This window comes from Paroedura picta, chromosome 9 (assembly GCF_049243985.1).
Source record: "Paroedura picta isolate Pp20150507F chromosome 9, Ppicta_v3.0, whole genome shotgun sequence".
NCBI classification, from domain to species: domain Eukaryota; kingdom Metazoa; phylum Chordata; class Lepidosauria; order Squamata; family Gekkonidae; genus Paroedura; species Paroedura picta.
The window spans coordinates 64,492,101-64,520,055 of NC_135377.1; the positions used below are offsets into that span (position 1 = coordinate 64,492,101).

The 27,955-nt window shown below is 42.2% G+C and overlaps 1 protein-coding gene across 11 annotated transcripts in view; it reads left to right on the forward strand.

Annotated features, from left to right (window-relative positions):
* Positions 1–27,955, forward strand: part of FARS2 (phenylalanyl-tRNA synthetase 2, mitochondrial) — a 229,994-nt gene that overhangs the window by 36,177 nt on the left and 165,862 nt on the right. For 6 of the 11 annotated variants that reach the window (XM_077353109.1, XM_077353110.1, XM_077353117.1 and 3 more), the window contains 2 exons: positions 11,827–11,950; positions 19,763–20,398. The exons of 1 other annotated variant lie outside the window; for it this stretch is intronic. In XM_077353109.1, the coding sequence (XP_077209224.1) occupies positions 11,945–11,950; positions 19,763–20,398 (642 nt within the window). In that variant the 5' untranslated portion in view covers positions 11,827–11,944. Of the gene's footprint in view, positions 1–11,826; positions 11,951–19,762; positions 20,399–27,955 lie in introns of those variants that run through there. 4 more of the 11 variants (XM_077353115.1, XM_077353112.1, XM_077353113.1 and 1 more) reach the window with 1 other exon arrangement.

The following is a 27,955-nucleotide window of genomic DNA, read 5'->3' on the forward strand; positions in this document are numbered from 1 at the left end:
TCAATGTTCCAGGCTGCCGCCGGTTCTTTGCAACAGGGCAGTTAGCTCTGCCTCTTCCTGGGTCCAGACGGGGGAAGATTTTCCCCACTGGACCTGGTTCACCCCAGATAGCTGCCTCCACATGAGGCAGCCGAGGAGAAGAGGTTCTGCCGCACTTCATGGCAGCGGGAGTGGGTGAATTTATTTTCACAAAGGTGGGATTGCGTAACAACCTTTGTGATTTTTTTAAATGCCCCAATTGGCTCTGCACCTCCATGAACCACTGCGGAGTTGACTGGGCATTTTTTGTTACTTCTGGGACAGAAGGTGGGGGAAGAGCCAGGCCTAAAAGGCCTGACTCTTCCCCTTCCACATGGGCTTGGCCTGAAATAGGCCCTATTAGTGCCTGGGGTGAAAATATCTGCATTCCCTTGCCAGGTTCAAATGCCATTCTGCTTGAAAAACTTGTTTGTGACCTTCTCTCACCCAACCTGCCTGGCAGGTCCTGGTGAAGATGGAATGGAAAAACATAAAATATGGTACATCACTCTGAGTCCATATTGGGGAGTAAGTTGGGGTATAGATAAACTCCATGCCCATCTTTCAGAACTGGCGCTCCATAGGAAAAATCCTTTGACATGCAAACTCTCATTAAACTGTCTGCTGTTACAGCCTCTACAATCCTTCAGCAAATATATGCTCAATTCCACTGGCCAGCAGGTTAAACAGCATTTCAACTCTTCAACCACTTCACGTTGTGAGTGCTCTAAAATGTTAGCTTGGGTGGTAAGCGGAATTTCTCTGCCACACTTTCCCTTTAAGTTGCCAATCAACTGTTCAATGCCCCCTTTGAAGAGGAAGCCTGACACTCAGTCCTGGAACTTAAACAATATTGGCCAAAGTGCTAAAAATTGAGCCCACCCAACATCTCCAGTGACAGCTCAGTGACACTAGACCAAGTTGGTGTAGTGGTTAAGAGTGGTGGCTTCTAATCTGTTGAGCCAGGTTTGATTCCCCGCTCCCCGGCATGCAGCCAGCTGGTGACCTTGGGCTCATCACAGACCTATTAGTGCTGTTCTCACAGAACAGTCCTGTCAGAGCTCTCTTGGCCCCACCTCCCTCACAGGGTGTCTGTTGTGGGGAGAGGAAGGGAAGGCGATCGTAAGCCACTTTGAGACTCCTGGTAGTGAAATGTGGGGCATCAAAACTAACTCTTCTTTTAAGAAGAGCCTTTGAAGTCCGGTACAGGTATCTATGTGTTTCACAGCTCATGCCTATGGTATATATGGCACGTCCATGCCTTTAATCTGGGTCAGTCTTTTTAAGTTGCCTTAGTCATGCTAAAAAGAAAGGAACTAGTTCCTACTGTGGCTTCACAGGGAGGCTATGGGGAGCAACAGGCTTGCTGTCAGATCCTTAAGAGGCACCTCTTGTTCCCCTCCTTCAAATAACATGGTGTCTCTATTGCGTCCACATTTTTTCCATCCTGGGCATCTCCTCTGTGTTGGGACCAGAGCCTTTGAAGGGGCTAGTGGCAGGGCAGAAGGAGTTTTTTGGTCTCTGCCTCATAACATCCCTGTGCTGAGTAACATCCCCCCCCCCCCGTTTCAGATTCTTACTGTTTCTAATCAGCTAGATCACAGGAGATTAGAGATTGGGGAGATGGTAAACAGTTCTGCCTCCATCTCCTTCTCTACAGTCCTTTTCAGCCAGGGTTGAAAGTGCAACTTGGCTGTGCAAAGTGCCCTTCTCATTTCAGACAGTCCTTTTTATACTGATCCCATTGTGTATTGTTATTTTAAGGGCCAAACAGTTACTGACTTAAATGTCTCACCTTCTGCACCAAAGTCCATGTAAAACTGAGGCACTAAACCTCTTCTGCAACAGAACCTAATCTCATTTTGGGTCTGCTGCAGCCTGCAATCGAGAAATGCCTCATCCTAGAACCTGGATGGGTGGGGATTTTTTTTTGGGGGGGGCTGTTAATTTGGGCGGAAACTCTGCAAAACATAATAGCTTTATCTTGAAAAGTGACACAACTTGGCCAGGTTAACTTGCAAAAAAACTGCATGTGTATCAAGGTGAAGAAGGAAACATCCTGGGGTTCCTTAAAAACAAAGCACCGCCTCTTCCAGTATGAGTCTGTGTGCTGACTTTGTTCTCATCCTTGGAAATAATATTACAGGCAGGCAGGCTAAGGCTGCATTCATACAATAAACTAAACTGTGCTTGATGCACTAAATTTTGGTTAGTCCAGATGTAACAGATAGTTCCTGGTTTCTGCATGAACCCCTGTTTGTCCGTGTCATCTATTCTCTATTGTCATGTCTGTGTCAACGAACTGTGGTTTATCGATTCATATTCTCAGCAAACCACATTTAGTACAAAGCTAGGACATTTCACATTTGGAAATCATAATTCATTAAGACTACAATCAAACGGCAGCCAATAGCTATGGTTTATTGTGATGTCCTTATGTAGCCCAAGAGGCAGGAAATTGTCTGGCGTTCAGAGTTGGTTTGTTTAGACAGATAGAAAACAATAACTTAATTTCTGATTGTAGCCATTCTTCCATTCTTCAGGAGTTGATTAGTTAATTTACATTGCTAAGCAAAGAATTCACTGAACAATATCGGTTGTATGTAACTGACTTCCTTGTTCTATTTCCTTGTTGTTTTGTTCTTTGAGGAGGCGCAACAGAGCACATCAGGGTGCAACAGAGAAAACTTTTCAGTTTTGTAAATGAATATTCCCAGGAGATGCTGATTTTGTGTGTTTTTAACTGCTTTCCTCTGGATTCCTTCCCAAGCAGACGTGAATAGTATGTAGCCATTTGTGCATTAAATATAAAGCTTCAGAGCCTTTGTATCTGATTAGTTTAGGCTTAATCCAGTTGAGTAGTGTAGAAATTAGTGTTCTTTATATTTGATTATTTTTGAGTGAAGCCCATGGAGTAATTGTGTGTAAGGGAGGGGGCTTAAGGAGTACAGTGCTCAATGTTATGCCTCTGATTGTCTTCATTTGCTGATTTTTAGTCATTCCGCCGTTCGCCAGAAAATTTGACGCTGATGGAATCTTAGGGAATGACATAGAAATTATATCATCTTTGGTACCAAATTTTATGGGACAGTGTTGAGAGTCAACTTGATGTAGTGACTAAGAGCGGTGGCCTCTAATTCAGAGAACCAGATTTAATTCCCCGCTCCTCCTCCACATGCAACCAGCTGGGATGCTAATCACAGTTCTCTCAGAGCCCTTTCAGCTTTACCCATCTAATAGGGTGTCTGTTGTGGGAACAGGAAGAACAGTCAATGAGACTCCTTTGGGTAGTAAAAAGCAGGGTACAAAATGCCAGTTCTTCTTCTTCCTCTTGAGCCTTTGATGCCCATTTGCTTTTTCTTCCCCTGAATTTTCTTTTCCTATGGAGGCCTATGGCTTGTTCCTAGGGTACTGATTTTGGAGGTCATAGGGGTCGACTCCCTAAGGTGGCCAAACTGGCTCTCCAGATGTTCCATGGACTGCAATTCCCACAAGCCCTTGCCAGCATATGGCATATGCTGGCAAGAGCTTGTGGGAATTGTAGTCCATGGACATTTGGAGAGCCACAGTTTGGCCACCCCTAAAACTATTGGTTTTGCAGAGGAAGCGGCATTAGAAAAGCAGTGGTGGCCTAGTAATAGTGAAAGTGTTTCCCAGTGGATAAATGTCAGAAAGGATGTGTTAGTCCATTGCAGAAGTTTGCAAAGAAATGAGAGAGTCTTCGTGGAGTGACCTGAACATGAAGGCAGGCATGTCCATCCAGCTGGAAGGAAGTCTATAAGAAAGGGGGGGGGGGGTCCATTGTAAAGCCTTGTCAGCATGAAGCATTTGTCTGATGCTAGTCCTTGAAAATAAGCAGGGGAATCCTCTTGGTATTAACAAAGAAGATTAATTACAGCATATCTCCAGGATAGAATGGGCTAGGTTAGTTTCAGAATTTGGCATTTATTATAAGAATGTTATTTAGGTAGAAAAGATGTAATGCCTGAAGCAGTGGGAAACCTTCAAATAGTGCAGTTGAGCTTAGCAATGAGAAATAATGTTGCGTTCTGTGAATATGGCATACTTGAATTAAACAAAAACTCAGCAATAGAAATTTAGGTGTAAGGGCATCATCTATTCTATATTAATTCTTTTCTGTCTTCTCATTTGTATCCTTTAACACTTTATTGTTTTCACTTATCTCCCTCCCTCCTTTCTTAACTAATGTTCTCATCTTATTTTAAGCAATTGCATTAAGATATATTTAACACAAGAGCCTCTTGAGGCGCAGGGTGGTAAGGCAGCTGACATGCTGTCTGAAGCTCTGCCCATGAGGCTGGGAGTTTGATCCCAGCAGCCGGCTCAAGGTTGACTCAGCCTTCCATTCTTCCGAGGTCGGTAAAATGAGTACCCAGCTTGCTGGGGGGTAAACAGTAATGACTGGGGAAGGCACTGGCAAACCACCCTGTACTGAGTCTGCCAAGAAAACGCTAGAGGGCGTCACCCCAAGGGTCAGACATGACTTGGTGCTTGCACAGGGGATACCTTTACCTTTACCTTATATTTAACATATTTAAAAGCTGCAAACAAAATAGTTCTGAACTTTCCATTAGTCTTAGATCTCAATATATCCAAGGTGATCTGATTGTCAAAGTTGCTTAAAATTAAAATTTCATTTTAATAATGACATCAGAATGAAATGAAATTTATTAAGAGTTTTTTGTTTCCAAAGGGCAGCAATAGTTTAAGTGAATTTGACTTTCTCTTTGCATTCCACCCCCCCCTCGCCATTCAGATAGAATTCAAGAGGGGTGGCCAAACTGGCTTTCCAGATGTCCATGGACTACATTTACCATGAGCCCCTGACAGCATAGCATGAGCTCATGGTAATTGTGGCCCATAGATATCTGGAGAGCCGCAGTTTGGCCACCCCTGCTCTAGTAGCTATTGTGCTCTTTTCTGTGCTCTTTTCTGATTCTGTTGCCCCTCCCCATGAAGCAAACATGCTGAACTGAACAACCATGGGGTTGTTAATATGTTGATGTTGTTCAACACTGTTATCACTGCTACTCATTTGACAAGGTTACCGAGTTATACTGTATGTTCCCCCCATGTTCCATGTAAACCTCCCTGAACTGCAGAGGAGGGCAGTATATAAATATAAGAAATTGATTTGTTTGTTTGTTTGTTTATATTTATATACCGCCCTTCTCAGAGGCTCAGGGCGTTTTACATAAAACGTATAAACAATAAAAGAAACAATCCATAACATATAAATAACCATAAAATTAATACTAATACTGATAATTGTAACTCTGAAAACAGTGCAAATAATGCAACAGTGCAGAGAGGTCTAGGAGCAGAGCACATTGATGGACTTCTGGGAGGGAGCAGGGGCCCTTCAGATGTTGTTGGTTATGCCTGGTCTCAACCAAATGCCTGGTGGAGGAGCTCCCTTTTGCAGGCCCTGAGGAACTGTTTTAGTTCTGTCAGGGCCCTGATCTCCTCCGGGAGCTCATTCTACCAGGTGGGGGCCTGGTGAATGAATTTTTATTTTTATTTACTGAATGAATGAATGAATGAATGAATGAATGAATGATGTTGCTGTGTGGTAAGTGTGATATGTATTAGATTCCCTTTCTAATTCCTGCCCAAATTCACCCTAAAAACCTTAGTTTTCTGCCTCTCATTCCTGAAGAGTTGCTGGGTTAGGTTCTACACCTAGTAGTAACTCATACTACAGTGCTAGTAAATGTATAACTAAATAGCAAAGGCCCCACTACAAGCTTAAAAGGAACTCTGAGATTCAGGTATAGTGCAAATAAATACATTTTATTAAGGGGAATAATAAAATATTTGGGTAGGGGAAATGCCCAATACCCAAAGCCCACTAATCCCATCATCCAAATGCTAATCAAGTCACTCCACTTGAAGGGGAATCACAAAACTAGGGAGTGAGATCTAGAAAGAAAGCAGGGGTAGCTGTAGCTGTTGGTCCATACAAACCCAAGTGGGAGTTCAAATGTTAGGGCAGACGCCTAAGTATCTAAGGAGTAAACTATCCAAATGGGGGGAAAGAACCAGGGACATGATTTTGGGGGTCAACAGGGACACAGTAGGTCACAAGACAAATAGTTGGTCATGGATATACAACAATGCATCTTTCTGAGAACCTAACCCCGCACAACTCTAGGATTGCAACACCCTTCCTGCTTATTTTGGTTTTGAAGGTGAAGAACTGCAAGGGAGATGAGACCATTTTAGAATGACTTCACATCATTCATAATGGCAAACCATGACTTGCAAAGACAACTGTTTGGTGTTACATCTGGACCAACAAATAATTTGTGAGCAGTTGCCAAATGAAATTCTGAGACGAACTAAAAGGTTTGCAAGAGTCCTCTTATTTTTTAGAAAAATGTGCACAGGGAGGTATTAGTGGCACCAGGACAGGAATTGCTCTTTTAAATAATTTTTGAAATAACAACTGTTTTCAGTGGAGGGGATAGATAAATCAGTTAATACATTGATCAGTCCTATGTTAGTATGTAAAACATTGGAGGTGAAGGTGAATACAATGGATCATATTGTTGTAGGTTTTTAAATATTCACCCTGTGGTGAATAGTAATTGACCTCAACAAAACAGGTAAGGAAGATTTCAGAAGTAAGATGAGAATAGCTTGATTCAAATCCACCTTAGAGATCAGCCACTACGTTTGTCAGATCCGCAGGACAAGAATAGATTCCTTTGCTGCCTATGATATTGATATGCCACAAATCACTTCAGTATTTGCAGATTTACAGTATTTATAGAACAGCCTCTTGTGGCGCAGAGTGGTAAGACAGCTGTCTGAAAGCTTTGCCCATGAGGCTGGGAGCTTGATCCCAGCAGCCGGCTCAAGGTTGACTCAGCCTTCCATCCTTCTGAGGTCGGTAAAATGAGTACCCAGCTTGCTGGGGGGGTAAACGGTAATGACTGGGGAAGGCACTGGCAAACCACCCCGTATTGAGCCATGAAAACGCTGGAGGGCGTCACCCCAAGGGTCAGACATGACTCGGTGCTTACTCAGGGGATACCTTTACCTTCACCTTTATTTGCAGATTATAGATTAGTAATATTGTTTGTGAGGTTAAGGAGATGTGTTTATAAGGCCGTGGATGTTTAATTTTGTTTGTGGACGTGAATCATGTCTGATCAGGGCTGCAGTAAGGAAGAAAGCTAGGGGAAATGCCATTAAATTCAAGGTGGACTATTTCCAAAATCTCTTGTTGGTAAACAGCCAGTGTGCTAAGAAATAGTATGCCAGTAGCAGCTGCCCTTTTATTTTCTTGTGGCAACTCCCCCTTGTGATGAATGGGCCACCTTCCTTGCCACTGGCAGTAATTATAGTTCTGCGGACTCTCGCAAATCTAAATGGTTGAGTGGTGCTATGCTGAATTACAGCTTCTGGTAGTGAATTAGTCGCCCCGCATTTTGAAGTTAAAATAATTGTCGGGATGCTGTGATGTTACTTAAGAGATACAAGTCATAGAAATGATATGTACATATCTCTAGGAGTTTTTTTAAATGCTCTTTTTAATTTAAGCAGAAAATATGCTGTAAGCAAGGCCTTCTACCTTCCATTTAGCTTCTGAATAACTCCCTAAAAGGGACAGAACTGCTTAGAGGAGCTTCTGCTATTCTCTAGTTCAGGCGCTGAAGATAGCTACAGTCTCACGTAGCTCTGCAGACATTCTGGACAGTGTTGATGCTCTTGGACATCTGGATCCAGGCTGCCATAATTTGGATAGCCTCCCAGACTTTGTCTACAGTGCCAGAGGTCACTTTGGCCTTTTTGAACAGCTGACAGAAGAAGAGTTGGTTTTTATACTCTACTTTTCACTACCAGAAGGAGTCTCAAAGTGGCTTAAAATCGCTACAAAGTGGCTTAAAATTCCCTTCCTCTCTCACAACAGACACCCTGGTTGGCTGGTGGGGCTGAGAGAGTCCTAAGAGAACGGCCCTGTGAAAACAGCTTCTAGCAGGACTGTGACTAGCCCAAGGTCACCCAGCTGTTTTCATGTGGAGGAGTGGGGAATCAAATCTGGTTCGCGAGATTAAGCAGTACAACAAGCTGGCTGTCTGGGTAGGAAGGGGAAAATACGTTCTAAAGTCAACTTCTGTAAACTTCTTTCTGAGCTGATTTCTGGGGTGATACTTGAGAAGTGTATGTCAGCACATCCTTTAATCCAACTGATCCAGTTAAATAACTCAAATGAAGGGCTCGTTTGTCAAACACTTACTAATGGATGGATCCCCCCTCCATGCAAAGTATTAGAAGGTCTGTGCTTCTGTTGAAGAGGTGATTCACAGAAACCCTTTTTTTCTTTTTTGCAAATGTAGGTGGCAATTAAACAGGCTCATGACATTTGCACATTAAGTATGAAAGTAGCACAACATGCTCACTTTAGCATCATTAGCAGGCTGGCAAAAGAGCTACTATTAGAAATGTTTTATATTGAGAGGATTCGGGGCTGGGCCGGTGGCAGACTAAGGACAGGGCCGTAGGAGTGGCCTGCCCTAGCTGCAGGACAGAAGGGGGTGCATTGTTATAACCCAGAGCGAATGCCAGATGAAGAGAACCTGACGAGACAAAGATCTTGGGACTTCGGTGCAGAGATAGACTAAAAGGTTCCTTGCAGTTCTGGGTTTTGGAACTGCTTGGCAGGGTTTAGTGGGCTTGCATGGCTTTGAAAACGTGGCTGGAAGGTGGCTGGAAGTCACTTTTAAGGTGTGGGAGTTGTGCAGAGGAGAAGTCTAGTTCTGGAAGCCAAAGTCAAGCTCTTCTCCCCCATTAGAACCATTATTGGGTCCAAATTCTCAATCTCTTGCTGGGGTAGAACTAGAAATGGGCTAGTCGCCATGAATTGGAAAAGTGCTGCGCAAGAGAGGGTTTTTTTTCCTGGGAATCCAAAGTTAACAGCAACATTGCAATCTCTCATTGTAAGTCTTACAGTCCCCTCTTCTCCCTCCTCCCCAGTCCTTTGTTTGTTCGCCAGTTCATACTGAAAATAAACAGATCTTCTCGCCAAGCAAACACACACACACACACACAAGCAAACCGTGTTTTTAACCTGGCCCAATGTTACACTTCTGTCTATATAAATAAATACATATTAGAAACAAATATTATTTTAACACAATGCAAACACAACCTTTCCCCTTAGGCTGGATGCAAGCTGCTTCTGGTTAAATGTGCTTAGGATCTTAGGACCAGAGCCGCAATCCCCCAAAGAATCTTCTTGCCCTCATTTGTCTTCCTACACATAGTCAAGTCTTCTTTCTCAAAACAGAATCTTGTAGCTCCAACCATGCACGTGTTTTGTCAGAAGTAAATCCCACAGAGTTCAGGAAAGCACTTCCAAGTAACATTGCATAAGATGGTGCGCTTAGAAGGCAGGAAGGGGGGCAAAGAGTCAAAGCAGCAGGTGGCATTTCCCTCTCCTGAGGGACTATCTACCCCGAATGTCACTCCTAGGTACGCGTGGTGCGTGGTGGAAGCTTTCCTACGGAATTGCCGAGGGTCGGACATCATCATGAATGGATGACATCATCATTATCTATCCTTGTATTTCTGTCATGAATCAGGTTGTTTTTTCAATGGTGATTCCAAGCTACTATTTTGTAATCAGTGCCCCAGCATCTTGTAATGGAAGTACTAGAACAATAGAGATGCAGATACACTCCGTCTGGATTTGAGTTTTATAGTCCCCCTCTCTTACCAACTCAGTTAATGAATGAGTATGAAGACTCCCCCCCCCCCCAAATCCGATACATAATTAGCATGATGTAAGTGTTGCACTATTATTATAACACCCAAGTATATGTATGTCCAGGGATTTGCATCTTATTTTTATTTTCTAACTGTTATGCACTGTGAGCCTTTGGGAACTGGGCCGCAAAGAATCCTAATAAATACAGTTTGAAGCATAGGTAATTATGAATTTTTCCCATTTGGATCTTTATGCTTAATGCATTTACACATTGAACAGAATAATGTGGCTGAGTTGTTCTGTGACTGTATAGCACTTCAGATTGTTAAGTAATTTTACTTGTCCCTGGGTCCCCACCAAAGTACTTCCCACGTATGCTCTGCGTACCCTGAAGAGGTAGGAGTACCAGCAGCCCTCGTGGCCAGTGGCCACTATCAAGAAGGGCAGGAGTGAGGGAAATGGCAATGTTGTCTGACCTGTCTGAGCAAAAGGAAGTGCTGGAAAGTTTCCAGGGATTCCTAGGGCTATATTACATCACTTCTGCATTCTCCCTCTGCTTGACAGGCTCTTCCTTGCGGCCCAAGGGAGAGGGTTAGTCTGGAAGATCTACAACTGCAACCTGGTGCAATCTAAACAGGGGTTGCCATGTGTTTTTGCTCAGTATGTTTAGAACAAAATGAGCATTGTGTCCTTCTGTAAGGGGGCATCTCCCTGAAATTAGAAGTGTGGGGGAATTATGATTAAAGAGACGAAGAGCTGGGTTTTTTATACCCCACTTTTCACTACCCAAAGGAGTCCCAAAGTGGCTCTTCTTCTTCTTCTTCTTCTTCTTCTTCTTCTTCTTCTTCTTCTTCTTCTTCTTCTTCTTCTTCTTCTTCTTCTTCTTCTTCTTCTTCTTCTTCTTCTTCTTATTATTATTATTATTATTATTATTATTATTATTATTATTATTATTATTATTATTATTATTATTAATTTGATTTGTATGACCACCACTCTTGGAAACCGACTTGCGGCAGTTCACGATTAAGGGCCTGGAATTAAGGACCTTCCTATGAAAGACAAAGCTACAAGTTGGTACAGTTAAGCTTTTTAAAGACCTTTCAGTGGCGTATAAAGGCCTGACCCGGATAGCCCAGGCTATCCCAAGCTCATCAGACCTTGGAAGTGAAGCAGGGTTGGAATACCACCAAGGTCAGGACACAGAGCCAGGCAGTGGCAAGCCACCGCTTCAAGTCTGCCTTGAAAGCTCCACTGGAAAAGGTGATTAATGAACTTCATTTTCCGCACTCTCTCTTAGTAATTTCAGCTATATAATACGATGATGCATCATGTAGAAATGTTAACTGAGCACATGTACAGTTAACTAGTTTAAATAATGAGCTTCTGATGTCACAGGGCTGTTGTAAGTCTTCATTAAATAATGGCTGTAAAAGAATTTCGAGGTGTTCTGAAACTGCTGGGTGATCAAAAAAAGTGCCCTTAATAAGAAAAATACCCATGAAGAATACAGTGGCCTAAACAGTAATCACTTCCTTTATTTGCTAATTATGTGAATGACCTGATAAATGATTTAGTTACCTTTCAGTGTTGGATGGGGCATTAATTTCAAGTAGATCGTAGCTACAACTAGTTTCTCTTAGTAATTTATGATCCATCTACAATGTCATCCTAAATGGAATCATACTCCTCCACGTTCATTGGTGGAGCTTGGGATGGCTGTGCTAGTGATTTCTTTTAACACACTGCATTTAGTTTTTGCTTGTTTAACAGTCATTATGACTTGCCTCTTGTTCAGTTTGTTTCATAAATAATTCAGATACCAATCCGTGGCCTGTAAAACATGTATATGCTTAACTGGGATTACCAGGTAAGCTAGTAGAATGCAAGCATACCCATACATCATGCATACATCATACTGTTTTAGAGAAAACATTGATAGCATCTGTTACACAAATATATTCTGCTTTTTTCATGCGTTCTGTGATTTCTTTTAATCAATAAACATGTTTTATACATATTCATTGGAACACATAATTTTTATTTGTAAAAATATTTAATTTAATCTGCAGCACATTTTGGTGTGACCAAGAGCACAAGGAGACACCAGTGACCAACACTGATCCTGAATCTAGAAAGCATTTGTTGAAAAATACATCTGTCAACACCCAACCCTCCCCCCAGCTCTTTATGCAGGTAGGGTAATTCAGGAACAAAACTCAGAAAGTGAAATGACTTAAAAGCCCTTGGATCTTCCTGTTTTGGCTTTGTGTCTTCAGTTGCTTGTTTCTTTGTGCACCTGCCAAGCTTTCTTGCATAACGATTAGCTCATTAATATTTCAGGTGTTCTCTTGCCAAATGGTAGAAACCATGGCCCTAGGCTGTAAAACGCTGTTCCTACTGCTGAAGCATTCTTTAAATGCTTTGTTAGAACTCATGACAGAAGAATAAGAGGGGGTACACAGCTCAAGCTCAAGATGATTTTGTTTATACACAACTGAATGTACATTTGCTAAATGCGGCCTGGAGGTACTACGCTGTTCAAAGTAGAAGCACATGAGACTCACTTTCAGTCATTCTGTCTCAGGGTGCTGAGAAACCTGCAGGTTTTGGCTGCTACTATCTCCAGAAAAGAGCCAGAAGGGCAGAGCCTACTTGTTCACCAGAGACTGCTAAGAATAACAGTCCTGATTAATATGAATGTATCAAATTCTGCAGCTTCATTTCTCTAGTGGAGACATTTTTCTTTCCTTGTGGCAGGGAAAGTCTCCTCGTTTGACAGAAAGGAGGCTCCACTAGAGGAATGGATGGATGGGATCCAGCTCTAAGATTTCCATTTTGTAAGTCACTTGGAGAACTTTTAAGGTTGGAAAATGTCTCAAATTATTAAGTGAGAAGCCTTTTTATAAAACTGGACACTATGTGCTTTATTTCTTTGGAAATGAAATCTCACATTTTTATCCAGCCTCTTATTTTTTAAAAAAAATCTTTATAACTACTCTGAAAAATAGGTAAAGTCAGAAGATAATTAACACCCTGTTAGCTTCAGGGCAGGGATCTGAGCCCAGATCATCCTTGACATAGTCAGCTATTCTGGCTCCTGTGAGGGAACTTTATGCGTCCTAATTGTCTGAAATTGGTTGTTCAAATCTACATAGTAAAGTTAGTCATTTTGCCTGAGAGCATCTTTTGTGCTGAAGTCAAACATGACACTGGAATAGTTGTCCTGCTGGACCGGATTCAGCAGAAGCAATCCAGATGTTTCTTTATGCTCATGATAGTGATGATCATAAGTCTTGCATGTCATAGTCCAGCCCACTCCAGGTCATCCAGAAAGATTGTTTTGCATGAAAAAGCACTCTGATGCAAATGATGCACTGTGGGGAAAAAAATCATGTTTGAGCAGCTTCAGATAAGCGTGAAAGAAAACAGAATTTGAGAAAGAAACAGCTGATATAATAACAAGTGATTTCTGCATCTCTGGATGCCCTCGAGCTTAAATTTCCTTCAGAACATAGAAAGTTTAAAAGGCTTTGCATTAAAATGGAATAAATGATAGCTCATTAATTTTATTCTGTAAAATGGCTCACAATTTTCTCTTTTTTGTATTGCCGTTTGCTCAGTGCCGCGAAAGGTGTTGTCATTATTTTTAGCGACGTAAAACTAGAGAAAAGCAACAAGACAGCCTGTAGCATTCCAATGCAAGTTAAGAAATTGTAAAGAGCTATATAGTATTGTGTATGTCTCTTTATATTTGGTTTCTCTATATTTGGTAACCTGGCTCATATTGGGAATGCTTATTCCTATGAGCACTCATTACTGAATGCATAGAGAAATTCCATCCAACCCCCATTACTCTGCTCTATGCCCACGGATATTAAATAAATACATCATTTTGGCATATCTTGGGAGATTTGCAGCCCCCCTCCCCCCAAAAAAAATGAAAATGGAAGGGGCTCAGTAGAACTGCCGCTTAAATATGCATATAATATAAACACCTACTCTGATTAGAATGCATTGAGTTTTTAAAGTATACCTGAGAAGCATGTTTCCCAAACACAATTTATATCAGAGGGTGGGAGGATTTTTGCTCATCTCCAAAAGTTAAGTCTGGTAAATTCTAATGAGGTAAAAGATCGTTATTTTGCATATTTTTCCAAAATAGTGTTTTAATTTGCATAATTGCATTTTCTTTGAGCGATGGGCTGCGGCTGAAAACTGTCTTTAATTTCATGAAATGCTAGCCATGTATCTTCCAGCTAGCTCTTGTTTTGTATCTCATTTTAAGAAAACAATTTTGATTCGTTGGAAGGCATCATTTCTCTTTTCACTAGCAGAAGATTTTTTGACCAATATTCTTACTGTTGGCTTGAACAAGATCCTTATTATTGGTTTATGATATTTTGCCTTTCCTTATTAAATGAGGCGGTTTATAACAGGCAATAGTAATATAGCTTTGAAAAGATTAAAAACGTCACTGAAAGACATGACAGAAGGTAATATAAACAGTTTTTGAAACAGAATATCAGATTTAAATTGGGATAATTAATGTAAAAATCGTAAACACCAAGGGGAGAGCCTTTTAAAACCAGGATAGATTATGGTGTCGGAAGGGATTTCTTTAAAAGCATAAACAAACCAAAACTTCTGCCAAAAGATAGTAAGTTCATATCCAGGTCTGTGGGAAAGGAGTTCTACAACTTAGGGCCTAGTCTGCACACAATAGATAATGCACTTTCAATGCACTTCCAAAGTTGGTTTTCCTGTTGTGCACAGGAAAATCCAGCTGCCAAAGTATATTGAAAGTGCATTATTCTATGTGTGCAGAATGGGCCTAGGACTCCCAAGCAGAAAGGCCTCTGACAATTACCTTATTTTGGTGAGCTCACTCATGGTGGCAGAAGGTAATCTTTTGGTGGTAAAAATAAAATTTGTAAAACAGGGACAGTGCTTATCATTATTTCCGAACTTCTCTTTTTCTTAGTTGGGCAGTCCCTTTTCTTATGTGTTTTTCTATCTGTCCCACCTAGTCGTTTAAATGTATATTGATATGCTGACCCAGTTTAGGGAACTGAGGAACCATGAAAATGGTTCATTTGTAAATGTCTGATAATGGCAGATGAGAGGTTAGTAGCAATTAAAGACAGAGAACTTTATTTCACTTGTATTCAGAAATGGTCAGGTGAACAGGCAACAGGAATGAGGTAACTTTGTGTAATTATATGCACCAGATAGTTTGTCACAAATAAAGTAGCTATTTTATTATATAGACAGATCAGCTTAAATGTTTAAATAAACAAGCATAAGCTTCTTTATCTCAAAATTACTCCAGCCTGTGAAGGCAGGAAACATACACACAAATTTCAACTTTCCTTCTTTGACACCTGACAGGGATCACACACCCCATTACTAGGTGCTGTCGCCCTCAGGGATGGACTACTGGTCCCACTTCTCTAATTCAGGAACCTATCCTGATCCTTCACTCTGCTTAACTGAATTCTCACTAACTGTCATGCTTAACTGCTACTTTCAACTGTAGAATTCCATTTGAACCCCGCCATCACTCAGGTTCTCAGACTCGGTTAAAGCATTAACTGCTCAATGGCCTTACAATGTTCTAAAAGCATTAGGAGACATTAAGCTTTAAATTTGAAGAGTTGTGGAAGAGTTAGATTTTAGAGTTGTGGAAAGAGTCTACTAAGGTACTTCATTGCTGTCGGAACATCATTGAAGTTGTGCAATCTGACATTTAGTGCTCATGTGGTACCATGTGTTTTCCCTTGTTCTTTTCCATTTTCTTCCATTCTGTTATTACTGTTGTCATAATCTTGAGGTCCATATGTGGACATGAACAATCATATGTTAATGATGCTACACATTTTCAGGAATACACAAGGGTGGCATAGCGAGTATGCCTTCTAATAAACCATTCTGAATTCTGAGCTGCTTCATTGTGTGTAAATGTCTTATGTATTCCACTTCATACTTGAAATAGGTAGAATGGTTGATAAAAATATGGTCTTGGAGGATGGAAGTATTATGGAACAGACTGTTCATTCCCAAAACAGTTTTGTGGTGACTTATAATATAAACAGGGTTAGATTCACAAGCTTTTCAGTGGGTTAAAAAAAGCACAATAATATCTTTACCACTCCCAAAGGCTATGCTGGAGATTGTTGGTCTTCATATACAAAAAAACTAGATGGCATGGAAAAGTTGAATTGGATCCAACCCATGCTTCTTTAAGAATAATTATAAAAATATAGGTTGTTTTGGGTTTCCAAGAGGTTTCTATGAGGATAGTGAGACCCATGTATTACCTGTAAATTGTATGTTACCATGTAAAATGCATGTTAACCAGAGTGGATTAGCAGTAAAAAATTAAATTGGTTTAGATTGAAGTAATGACATAGGATTTCTGTAAGAGTAGATCATTGACTCTAATATTTTTAGACTTACAGCTATATAAATTTCCATGTTAAACTTTAGGTTTCTAAAAATGTGACAAGTGCCCAAGTTTAGCAATATGTTTATTAATTTGTTTTCAGCATATGCCGCAGTGCTAACCCATCTCCTTATGCACAGAATTTATCACATCACAACTTTATGGCAATCTTGGTCTCTGAATACTTTCCCTTGTACTTCAGGGTCCCCCATCCCCCCCCCCAATTATTTCTTGCCTTAGGCAGAAAAGAATAGCTCTAATAGATCCATCTTAAAATTTGTCGTTAATAAAATCCTGGGATGTAATAGTCCATCTGGGTGCTATCAGCAATAATTTCTAAGACAGGCAGCATATGAAACCTAGGAAGCTGAAAAACGTTCACCATTTTCAGCTAGTTTTAGACAATCGAGAAAAATCTTTACAAATGTGAACCCAAAGAACACCACGGTGAGCAATCCTGTGGCTGTATTCGCTTGAAGAAAAAATACTGCCACAATCAGATCAAGCTGTAGAATAGCAGTTGACAGCACAGAGCAAGTACTGAAATGGTACTTTTTACTGGGGCACCGCAGTGTTGGCAAATAACTACTGTAGGTTAGGCATAGTTTGTTGTTTCTAAGGTGTACTTTCATGAATTTAAATATGTCAAGTGAAAACAATCTCTTTAATATATACTGTTACTATTAATGTAGCTACTCCCATGCCCATTATTAAAGTAGCACAGCAGAGTCACCTGTCAACGGAATAAGGGTCTTCACATACTTGGGTGAAATAACTGGGTTTGCATAAAAATCAGAGGATGTCCAGGTGGATGGTGCCCAGTCCTCCCCTGGCTTTGTGTGATAAAGTAGTAAGCTGCAGGAGAGAAAATGAAACTCTTCACATTGGTCTGGAGCACCTGGTACGGCAGGGGCCAGTAACATTTCAGTGAGGAGGACAGCAGGGCTGCCCTGCAGATTCAGTTTCTTTTCTGTTCTCTGCAGTACATCTGATTTAGTATGAATCACTTGTGCCCTTGGACAGGCTGTGTCTTCCTTGCCTATAATTATGTGAATTTCCAGCAGAGCATCTCTTCATATTACAGAACCAGTGTTGTTCAATTTGCATCCCTTTCAACTGCATCTTCTTAGGCTGGAAACCACAACGTTCTTCGTGAAGATGGAGGCTAACAGTTTTTTGGGCCCTCTCTAGTGACTTGGAATTGTGTTGACTGAACAATGAAGCTGGAGGCTAGGTTGTCATAGGGCCATATGAATTGATCAGGTGGTTCTTCCTATCTTGACTAATTGGGCCTTCATTTGTGCTTAGCCTACATTTGTGCCTACGGCACTAGGATATGTGTTACACTCAGATGCCCTGCTAGAAGAAACTGGAAAATTAAGCCATATCACAGTAACTGTTCCTTTCAACAGGGGAAACTGTACTAGTTGGCAGTTTTAGAGTCATATTGGAATACTTCAATGAGTGAAAGCTTTGCATAGTACCAGCAGGAGATGATAAACTCACTCTAGCTCTGTCAGCCATTATGAAGTATAAAAGAGAGACAGATCTGTAACAAGTGGTTGAATTGCACTGTTAAGCACAGGTGTTGAAAGTTGAGAGTAAATAAGTAGTTAGGTCTCAGAATTTCTGGTTGCATTTCCTGCTCTTTAAAACAAAATTGTTTAAAATCCATAGATTACAAAATCCATAGATTACAAACAGTCTGTGCTTCATTGGCACTTTCACACATGCTGAATAATGCACTTTCAGTGCATTTTACAATTGGATTTTACTGTGTGAGATGTCAAAACCCATTTGCAAACAGTTGTTAAAGTAGATTCAAATGAGCAGCCGTGTTGGTCTGAAGTAGCACAATAGAATCAGCGTCCAGTAGCACCTTTAAGACCAACAAAGATTTATTCAAGGCGTGAGCTTTCGAGTGCAAGCACTCTTCCTCAGACTATGATCTTCTTACACGACAGGGAGTCACTTCCCAAGGCCGGGGAGTCGAGCTCAAAATTCCATCGCAGCGCCATGTCTTGCAGTCATATTATCACAAATGAAATACATGGTGAGGAATATGAATTCCCTGTCATGTAAGAAGATCATAGTTTGATGAAGGGTGCTTGCACTCGAAAGCTCCCGCCCTGAATAAATCTTTGTTGGTCTTAAAGGTGCTACTGGACTCAGTTGTTAAAGTAGATTGAAAGAGAACTGAAAGTGATTTCTGCATGTGAGAAAGTGCCTATACTTCCAAAGGGGAAATTGCAATGAAATATTTCTCCACATGCCTGCCCATTGCTGACATTAAGTAAACATTAAGTAGTGGAAATACTAATTGGAGAGAGTCAACACATTAGCTTTATCAAGCCATAATTGCAGCTGTCACTTGGACATGTGAAACTGCTGGGGCAGATAATTTTCTCCCTTCACTCCAGATAACCTGCCTGTTGGAAGGTGTTGACATCTTTGCTGAGTGTAAAGTGAAATGTTTCCGTTTGGCAAAAGAAGACAATATGTAGAGGCAACCTTCTCTGCATTCTCTGCACAGTGAATGAAGACAATCACCTGAATGAGATCGACGTCATCATTCTCATTTGGGCCTGGGTGGATTAACCAGACATGTCTTTTGAAGTGCATGTGGCTGTGTGTATTTTTAAAGTGTCTGAGGGTGGATTGGAACCATTATTTAAGAGTAGCAAAGTCTATGGGTAACTGGACTGATGTTGCAACTATGTCTGGCAAGAAAGCAAGTGGAGCAGGGGCTCAGGCGGCAGCGCCAACGTCCCTTGGCAAAAGGCTACCCTCCCTGGGCCTCAGAAAATTGTCAAGCGTTGACTGGCCCTCAATGATAAAAAGGTTGGGGACCACTGATCTAGAGGAATGGCAGATGGGAGTTAGTCATAACTCACATTTTCCTCTACTGGAGAAGTGAGTTTCTGAATTGGACCCGATCTGCCCTGGGAGTGTCTGCTGCGATGGCAGTAGAGCCCCAAATGACTTCTGAATGGCTCCATTTCTGCAGAAAGATCTGTTTAGCTTCTGTGTGAGCTGAATTCACAGATGTAGCTTTCTGTAGTTGCAGGCCACGGGTGGCTAATAGTGCATATAGTTACAGTTTGCCTGGCACCAGCATTTACAGTATTCTGAGTGTTTACCTATGTTTTCTCCAGTAATCCTTGAAACAAACTTTTCAGGATATATGCAGTCTAATTACTACAGTTCTGTCCTACCTCTCTTCCATCACGGAATTCAAGGCAGTTTACGTAGGCTTACAAGGAAGGTCTCCTATCTGACCAGACCTACCTTGATGAGCTTCTGCAGTGATATCTACTGTAGCTCAGAGACAAGAAAATGATTTTGGAGAATCCTGGTTCAAACTATTGCATGGTGATGTGTGGGAAGAACAGTGAAAGGGCTATATTAGTGTTAGTTGACATAATTTTTCCTTTTGAGGATAAACAGACTAAAATGTTATTTATTTATTTTATCTGAATAACTTCAGTTTTTACATCCTATTAGAAAATCTTTATTATTATTATTATTATTATTATTATTATTATTATTTGCTTCTCCACCAGCTTCTGAACAACAGTGTGATGGCCACGCCTGGAAAAGTAATGCAAACCATTCGTTATGGCAGAGTTGTTTTACTGTGGAGACTTCAGTTGAAAAGAACTGCCAGTGACTTTAGCCATGCACGGCGCAGAAATGTATCATCCGGTATGGTTGCTAGCACCTCAGCGGCAAATGCTGTGGAACTTCTTGGGAAAGCATATCACCCAGATGACTACAGCAACGTTACCCAGAAGGTTCTTTCTAAGGTGGGGAAAAACTTGCACAACCAACGTTATCACCCTTTGTGGCTGATCAAAGAGCGTGTGAAAGATCACTTCTACAAACAGTACATAGGGCGTTTTGGGACCCCGCTCTTTTCAGTGTATGATGATTTGCCTCCAGTGGTCACAACAGAGCAGAATTTTGACAGATTGCTTGTTCCAAAGGATCATCCAAGCAGGAAGAAGGGGGATAACTACTACCTAAATCGTACTCATATGCTGAGAGCCCACACTTCAGCTCACCAGTGGGACTTGATACACTCAGGCCTTGATGCCTTTCTGGTCGTGGGAGATGTTTACCGTCGTGATCAGATTGATAACAGCCACTACCCAGCCTTTCACCAGCTAGAGGGAGTCCGACTCTTCTCCAATCATGAGGTAAGAAATGCTGTAGATGTCTGGGAGGATTGATAACACTCGTTCTCTGTGCCTCAGGAGATTCAGTATGTGCCCCTCTACACAAATAACCAAACTGATGTGAAGTACATGATTTGTCACACACACAGACATAGGTAGATATAGACAGATGACCCACATAGAATTTTAGGGGGATCTCCTATACCTCTTTCTCTTTACTCAAACTGAAGGCATTCATTTATTAAAACTACAGATGCTGCTTTTTTTCTGTTTGTGGGGGGAGGTTTAACCCCCCCCCCCAATTTATTTTTGTTTCTTATTTCATATTTTTCTGAAAACGGGGGGCATTTTTCAGGCTTGTAGAAAGATATGGGCATGTTGAAAATAAGGTATATCGATGCTAAAACAATAAAAGGACAGTCTGCAATATGAGAATGACAGAAAACGGTGATATTCATAAAGCAGCATCAAAACTGGGGGAAAACCTGCAGCTCAGCCACAGTCTACAGCAGGGGTAGTCAAACTGCGGCCCTCCAGATGTCCATGGACTACAATTCCCAGGAGCCCCTGCCAGCATTCGCTGGCAGGGGCTCCTGGGAATTGTAGTCCATGGACATCTGGAGGGCCGCATTCGCTGGCAGGGGCTCCTGGGAATTGTAGTCCATGGACATCTGGAGGGCCGCAGTTTGACTACCCCTGGTCTACAGTGTTCTAAATTGAAAAGCACACATAGATGTGATAGAAAACAAAAACAACACTTCAGAAGTAACAGGTGGCAGTGGTAGGCAGTGGGCTGGTGAACTATTCAGGGATTCCAAATCTCATGGTGGTACAGAGAACGCACCGATGTTCCTCCCCAAATATTCAATCAAGCAAGTTCAATAGAACAAACTCTGATACAGTAACCCCAACTGGGTGTCCCTAAATAGTTAACAGTCTCTCCCCTCCATTCTGATTACTGATTGTCAGTAGCTGAAAGTGAAATAAAATATAGGAATAATTTAGTGGAGCACTATTTTTTTTTCCTAGCAAGCAATAATAAAGAAGTCTCTTCAGTTCAGAATATTACTAGAATTTAAAAAAGAGTCATGACAGGTAAAATACCTATCCTATATCAAAGAACGAAGCTGCATGCGCCCAAATAACAAAATGTTATAAGGCATTCTGTTTATTAGATCACTATAAAATAAAAACGTACTTTTGCAGCCTCTTTGTACCACTACTCCTGCAATTTGAATCGTGAACCTTGTTGTTGTTTCTTTTCGTAATAAATACATTTAAAATGCTTGGAATGAAAAGATCGATGACTAAAAAATGAGCCTTACAGGAAGATGTGTTAGACCAGTGGTTCTCAACCTTCCTAAGGCCACGACCCTTTAATACAGTCCCTCATGTTGTGGTGACCCCCAACCATAAAATTATGCTAGTGTTCTTTCACAAAAATTAAACCAAAACTGACCAATGGCACGATTGTATATACATTGTTTTTTCCCCCAGGGTTTCTCAGTTCAGTTCCGCCTCTTGTCCCACCATGCCGATCTCGCTGTTTCTTGCTGTTCCAGACAGATGAACACTCTATCTCAATCTACCCCAGCCAAGCTGCTCACCCTGCCACAACTCCTATGAAAGGGTCGTTTGATCCCCAGGGGTCCCAATCCCTTGAGAACCACTGTGTTAGACTAACCTTTCTGTTGTCAGAGATAAGCAAGACCCCAGTAGCTCCTTAAAGACTAACAAAATTTGCAGCAAGGTATGTACTTTTGTGAACCACTGCACATTTCTTCAGATTCAGCTAGAATGTGAATCCATCTGTCCTTATATCTTGGGGAGAGAAGAGATTTCAGATGCTGGATGACAACAGCAGGTGAATGAGAATGGCAGGCGTGATTGGAGTGGTTGTGATAAGCAGAGGGATAGTAGGTATGGAGAAATCAGCATTGGTAATGCGACTGGAAACATAGGTCCAGGAAGATGCGCTGTCTTGAGCTTCATTATCCATTGCAATTCATCAGTCTCTCTCGACAACAAACATTCCCAAAAATTAAGGCTGCTTCCATAGACTGATGATTTTCCATGTAGCTCTTTTTGTAGACTATCCTTATGGCAATTTCCCCCTATTTTCCTTGCTTCATCCTTCTATGGTTGTGTCCCCATCCCATCCCGCACAGCCAAAATGGAGTTTTGCTAGTTTGCTGAGTTATAACGTTACATGACAGTGATCTATCCATTGTCACAGTGTTCTGGATTTCCAGTATTTTTTAAAAGCATCTAGCCCTTATTGTTGAACAGGTCTAAAGGGAAAGGCCAATAGGTAATTTCCATTTATATCTCCAACATCAGGAAGGCTAAAGACTTACTTATAAAAAATCTCCCAGTAAGGATTCTTGCCCCTTAGAATCATAGAATCATAGAATAATAGAGTTGGAAGGGACCTCATGGGTCATCTAGTCCAACCCCCTGCATTATGCAGGACGCTTACATCCCGATTGCTCATCTACTGTAACTTGCCACCCCTTTGCCTTCACAGAATCAACCTCCCCGTCAGATGGCTATCCAGCCTCTGTTTAAAAATTTCCAAAGATGGAGAACCCACCACCTCCCGAGGAAGCCTGTTCCACTGAGAAACCACGCTAACCGTCAGAAACTTCTTCCGGATGTTTAGATGGAATACATCCAGATAAGGGGGTGCTGGCACAGACTCTTCCTCCCCCCCCCACTCCTCCCTTGGCTCTCCCCCTTATCTTTTGCTTCCATGACATCCTTCCTTGTCCCTCCCTCTTTCTCTTAGACACACACACACACACAAACACACACGGAGACACAGACTCCTGTCTCCCCCTCCCTTTCCCCTCCTCACCTTTTGCAGCAAGAGGGCTGCCGCGTTCTGCAGTCCTCCACTACCTCAGCTGGGCGACCTGCAGCTGGCTGCTGCAGGGCTCCTTTGGGGCTCCTGTGGCGCTGCAGCTGAGCTGGCCTGCTCTGCCACAGTGGCTACCCCAACCTCTGTGAGCGCCAGCTCCGCATCTTGGCTAGCCTCCTGTTCCTCCACAATAGCCCTGACTTAGTGGGTAGCGCCCCTGTGGCTGGGCCAGTCTTCTCGGCTGCCACCACTATTGCTGGCTGTCTCCGGCTAATGTCACATGACACCGCTGCCAAGCCACTGCCCTCCTTGGCCTCATGCGGATTGGGCCCCAGAAGCCCCACGCTAAGGGAAGGCAGATTCTTCCATGTTCCCTTTTGGCACTCCAACCTGTATTAATTTTAAGACTTCCCAAGTAATGTGGAGAATTTTAGTATGCAATTTTGAACATGAATTTGCTTACCAATTAAGACCAGGTCTTTTCGTTTGCAAAAAATCTTTAAAGCCACATTTTGCCTGAGTATCAACTATAATGGTCCTGTAAGGTAATGCCGTGTATGGAAGAGCTTTCTCAGCATGGTGCAGTGCAGGAAGTGTTAGACAGACAATTGACTTGGCGGCGGCTGCCCTGTGACGATGCTTCCATAGAAAATTGTTCTATTCTTCGGCATTGCTTACGATCTGGTTAGTTTCTTGCAGGACAATTAAGCTAGATTTACTTCGCTTGGAAAGAGCAGAACCTAAACCTCGGTTTTGACTGGGTTCTGTGTGACTGTTTCTAAAGGAGCGCTGCAGGGAGGCACCGTCCTAATATTTTATATCTAGAAAGCATTTGTGGCATCTGCCGTTTTGGTTCGTTACCGTTTTTAATCGAGAGATGATTTCTCTCAAGAGAATGACTGAGATGTTATTGCCGAATGCTAACATCTGATGTATTCTCTGGCAGGTTCGTTAAACCAGGCAAATGTTTTTTTTTCTTTTTTGGGGGGAGGGATTGTGTAACGTTCCTTGCATAGCCATTATCTTGTTTTATTTGCGGCTTTTGAAATGAGAATGTCGACCATATTTAACTTGCTACAGACTTAATTACAACTGTGTACACACATTTTTTAAATGGCAATTTGAGGGTGGAGCCTGGGAGAGAGGGGATAATGTTGTGCACTGCACCTTCCAGTTTACCTAGTTTCCCCAGGAGAAGCGGAGTAAATGTTTTAAATAAGTACCATAAGTGATTTGTGTGGCTCAGAGATTGGTTGTAATTCCAGGAGCTGTCCAGGCCCCACCTAGAGGCTGGCAAGACTATTTTTTATTCGTCTGATGAGAATTTCTTGGAACTGTATTTGTTTAATTAGCATTATGTTGTTGTTTTTTCTTGACAACATATGGTGCATCGGTCTTCATTTTCAAATGTTTAACTGGGCCAAACATGATCATTTTCTTTCCTCTACTTGAGTCAGGACCACAGTATCTAATACCACACACAAAGACCTATTCTGATTTGTTGCGACGGGGCAGTTCGTCCTGCAGCTTCCTTAGCCTAGGCGGTGGCGGAGAATGGGTGGGTTATTTTCACATTACAATACAATCCCATTTTCATGAATTTTTTTAAAATGTCCCAGTGAACTCTGCACTGCCGGAAAGCACTATGGAACCGACTGGGGCATTGCTGGTCCCTTCTGGGATGCCGTAGGCAGGGAAGGAGCTAGACCCGGAAGTCCCAACTCTTTCCCATCCACATAGGCCTGCCCTGGGGTAGGCTCTGTTAATCTCTGGGGCAAAAAAGGGGCAATGGAGGGCCTGATTTGGGCCAGGGCCAGGTCCAGGCTGAGCCAATGTTGACGTCATGTGGAAGTGGGGATTAGCCCCGATGCCAGACAAGTACCGGCCCCGACTTTTTTCCTCGTGTGGAAAAGGTCACAATTAGCACTTCACTAGGAAGCTTCACCTCTGTGTTCAGGTCAATTTAGAGCCCATTGTTGGGATGTGCTTTCTTGACATTGGATTTGATGGCCTAGTTATCAGTTTATCTATACGTCCTATTCCCCTTTGCCCCCTTCACTTGGTGCTCTTACAAGTGTGCAAAATGTCCCTTTGAGCCAGTGCTGATATGCAAACTTTATTAATTATCCTTAAAAGGTGCTTTTCTAGTTCAAACAACTTCGCCGAGATGGCTCAGCAAGTTCTCTGCACATCACTCTGACCCAAGATAACTTTCCCACTTCAAGGACAAGGTGTTTTCAGATATTTTCCTTAAAGTGTATTTGATGTTTATTATTTCCCCTTTATCTTATTTTGTTACTTCTAGAACTTCTCAGATGGTGAATGTGTCCTACATTCTTTAGATCAGGGATTCCCAACCAAGGGTCTATGGACTTCCAGGGATTCACAGGGACTCTGGAGGGCGATCCATAACCTTTCCCTTGCTGCCTTAATGGACTCAACCAAAAGCTATGTAAGCAGCCTCTTCACACTTTGATTTGTGTGTCCGGGGATTGTTTGTCCTCTTTGTACCTGGCAACAATCCAGGATTTCAAAGTAAAAGGAGAATCCAGGCATTTTGAATTTGCAAATGTGCCTGTTCACCTTGAGCAAGCATTTCAGACAAGGACAGATGATCTATTCAATCTAATACATCAGTGGTCCCCAACCTTTTTGCGGTTTGTGTCCGCCAGTGTGCTGGCGGCCGCACCTACCTCTTCCCCCCCCTTGCAGCGAGAAGCTAGCCAGGCCTCAAGCGAAGAGGCTGCTTTGGCGGCCGCTTCGCTCGCAGCCTGGCAAGCTTCTCGCTGCGGTGGGGGGAGAGGCAGGCGCAGCCGCCGGCGGCCCGGAACCGAGGCCTTCACAGCCGCGGGCGGGGGTTGATGACCCCCATAATACATGACAATTTTTTTCAAGACTCTTCCTTGAATGTTACTAAATGTGTCCTGCAGCATGAATTTTGACTTTAAAAAATGCCCCAGTATAGGCCAAAGCTTATTTTTGGAAATATTTGACATCTTTTTCTTCCTGATTCGCCTTGGAAGGGATTAGAAAGACTGGGTAGGATCTGGGAGTAAATATTTTAAAAAGATATTTTTCCCTCTGAGTGAATGGCATCCGGAAAGTGTGTGATGCTAGAGTTTGCTTACTTGATATTTCATTTTACCTGAAAGAGAAAGTGTAGACTGGGATTATATATTTCCACATAAAATAGAATTCAAGAGTCATCACAGACTGTACATTCCACACACAGGAAGGATATGCACACCCTGTGCAATATGCTCCTTCCTCAGACATCAATATGCTTCCTCCTCCAGCATGTCTGTCTTTGCACTTAAGATTCATATCTGGAGCAGGAGAAACATTCATAGCTGTTACATCCTGAGTCTCAGTTCTTTTTTCCTAAACCTGTATAACCTTGTTGGAGTCCAACATACATCTTTGGGGCCAGGGATCCACAGCCAGTTGGAGGTGGTGGAGCGTAAGGCTCTTTTGGGGGTATAGGCAGGGAGGCTGTCGCTCAGGTACACTGGGCCCAGACCGCATATGGCCTTGAAGGTGATTACCAAAACCTTAAACTTAATCTGGAATTCAACTGGGAGCCAGCCGAGCTGTTGGAGTACAGGCCAGATGTGGGATCTCCATGATGTATTTGTGAGAATCCTGGCCGAGGTATTCTGCACCAGTTGCAGTTTCTGGATCAAGGATAAGGGTAGGCCTGCATAGAACGAGTTGCAGAAGTCCAGTCTAGAGGTGACCGGCGCATGGATCATTGTGTTCTGGGTCCAAGTAGGGCACTAGTAGGTGTTCTGGGTCCAAGTAGGGCACTAGTAGCTTGGCTTGGCAGAGGTGGTGAAATGCCAGCCACGCTACCTTTGAGACATGGGACTCCATTGTAATGGAAGCATCCAGGATCACACCCAGGTTCCTGGTGGAGTGAGCCCCTGATAGCTGCACTTCATCCGGGGTGGGCAGACATGCTTCCTCACATGGTCTCTTCCTGCCCAGCCACAGGACCTCCATCTTTGCAGGGCTGAGCTTCATAAGACTCTTCTTGAGCCATTTCGTCACTACTTTCAGGCAGCTGGCTAATGCTTCTGGGGGAGAATTTGGATTAAACTTTGCATTTACAAAGCATATGAGGTCCAGAACTCCTTTGGAAATTACTGTGCATTCCATGAGAACAACTGATATATTGCAAGCACTACTAGAGCTCCAGTTGATGAGATCTGTAGGGTGGTGACATGGTCTTTGTCTTCAACCTTTGTATAGAATTGACCAACAACATTTGGAAGAAGGATTCTCCAACAGATGTTGGACTGGTTTTACATAGCAGTTGTCCCACCTTGTTTTTTCAGCTTGGTTATATAACCAGTGTGGATGACTTCTCCCACTGAAGGAGAATGAAACAGTGGACTTACCTGAAGGTTTCTTTACCTTAGAGGCAAAGTCATCCATATTTATTTATTTATTTAGATTTATATATCGGCCTCCCTCACAAACAAAGAGGAAATGGAGTTGATATACATGTGTTGAGTTTTTTCATAGGTGTTTACAGTTCATAAATTTGTTGAAGTACTTCCCAGGTTGGATATGTGTTTACGGAGCTGGGCAATTTAATTTATTGCTTAGCCCAGAGACACATACAAAAAATGTCATAGCCCCAGCTGGAAGAAGTGTGACATAATAATCTAATGTAACTAAAGGGTGCTGTTTAAAATATCTCTAGTCTCCAAGAA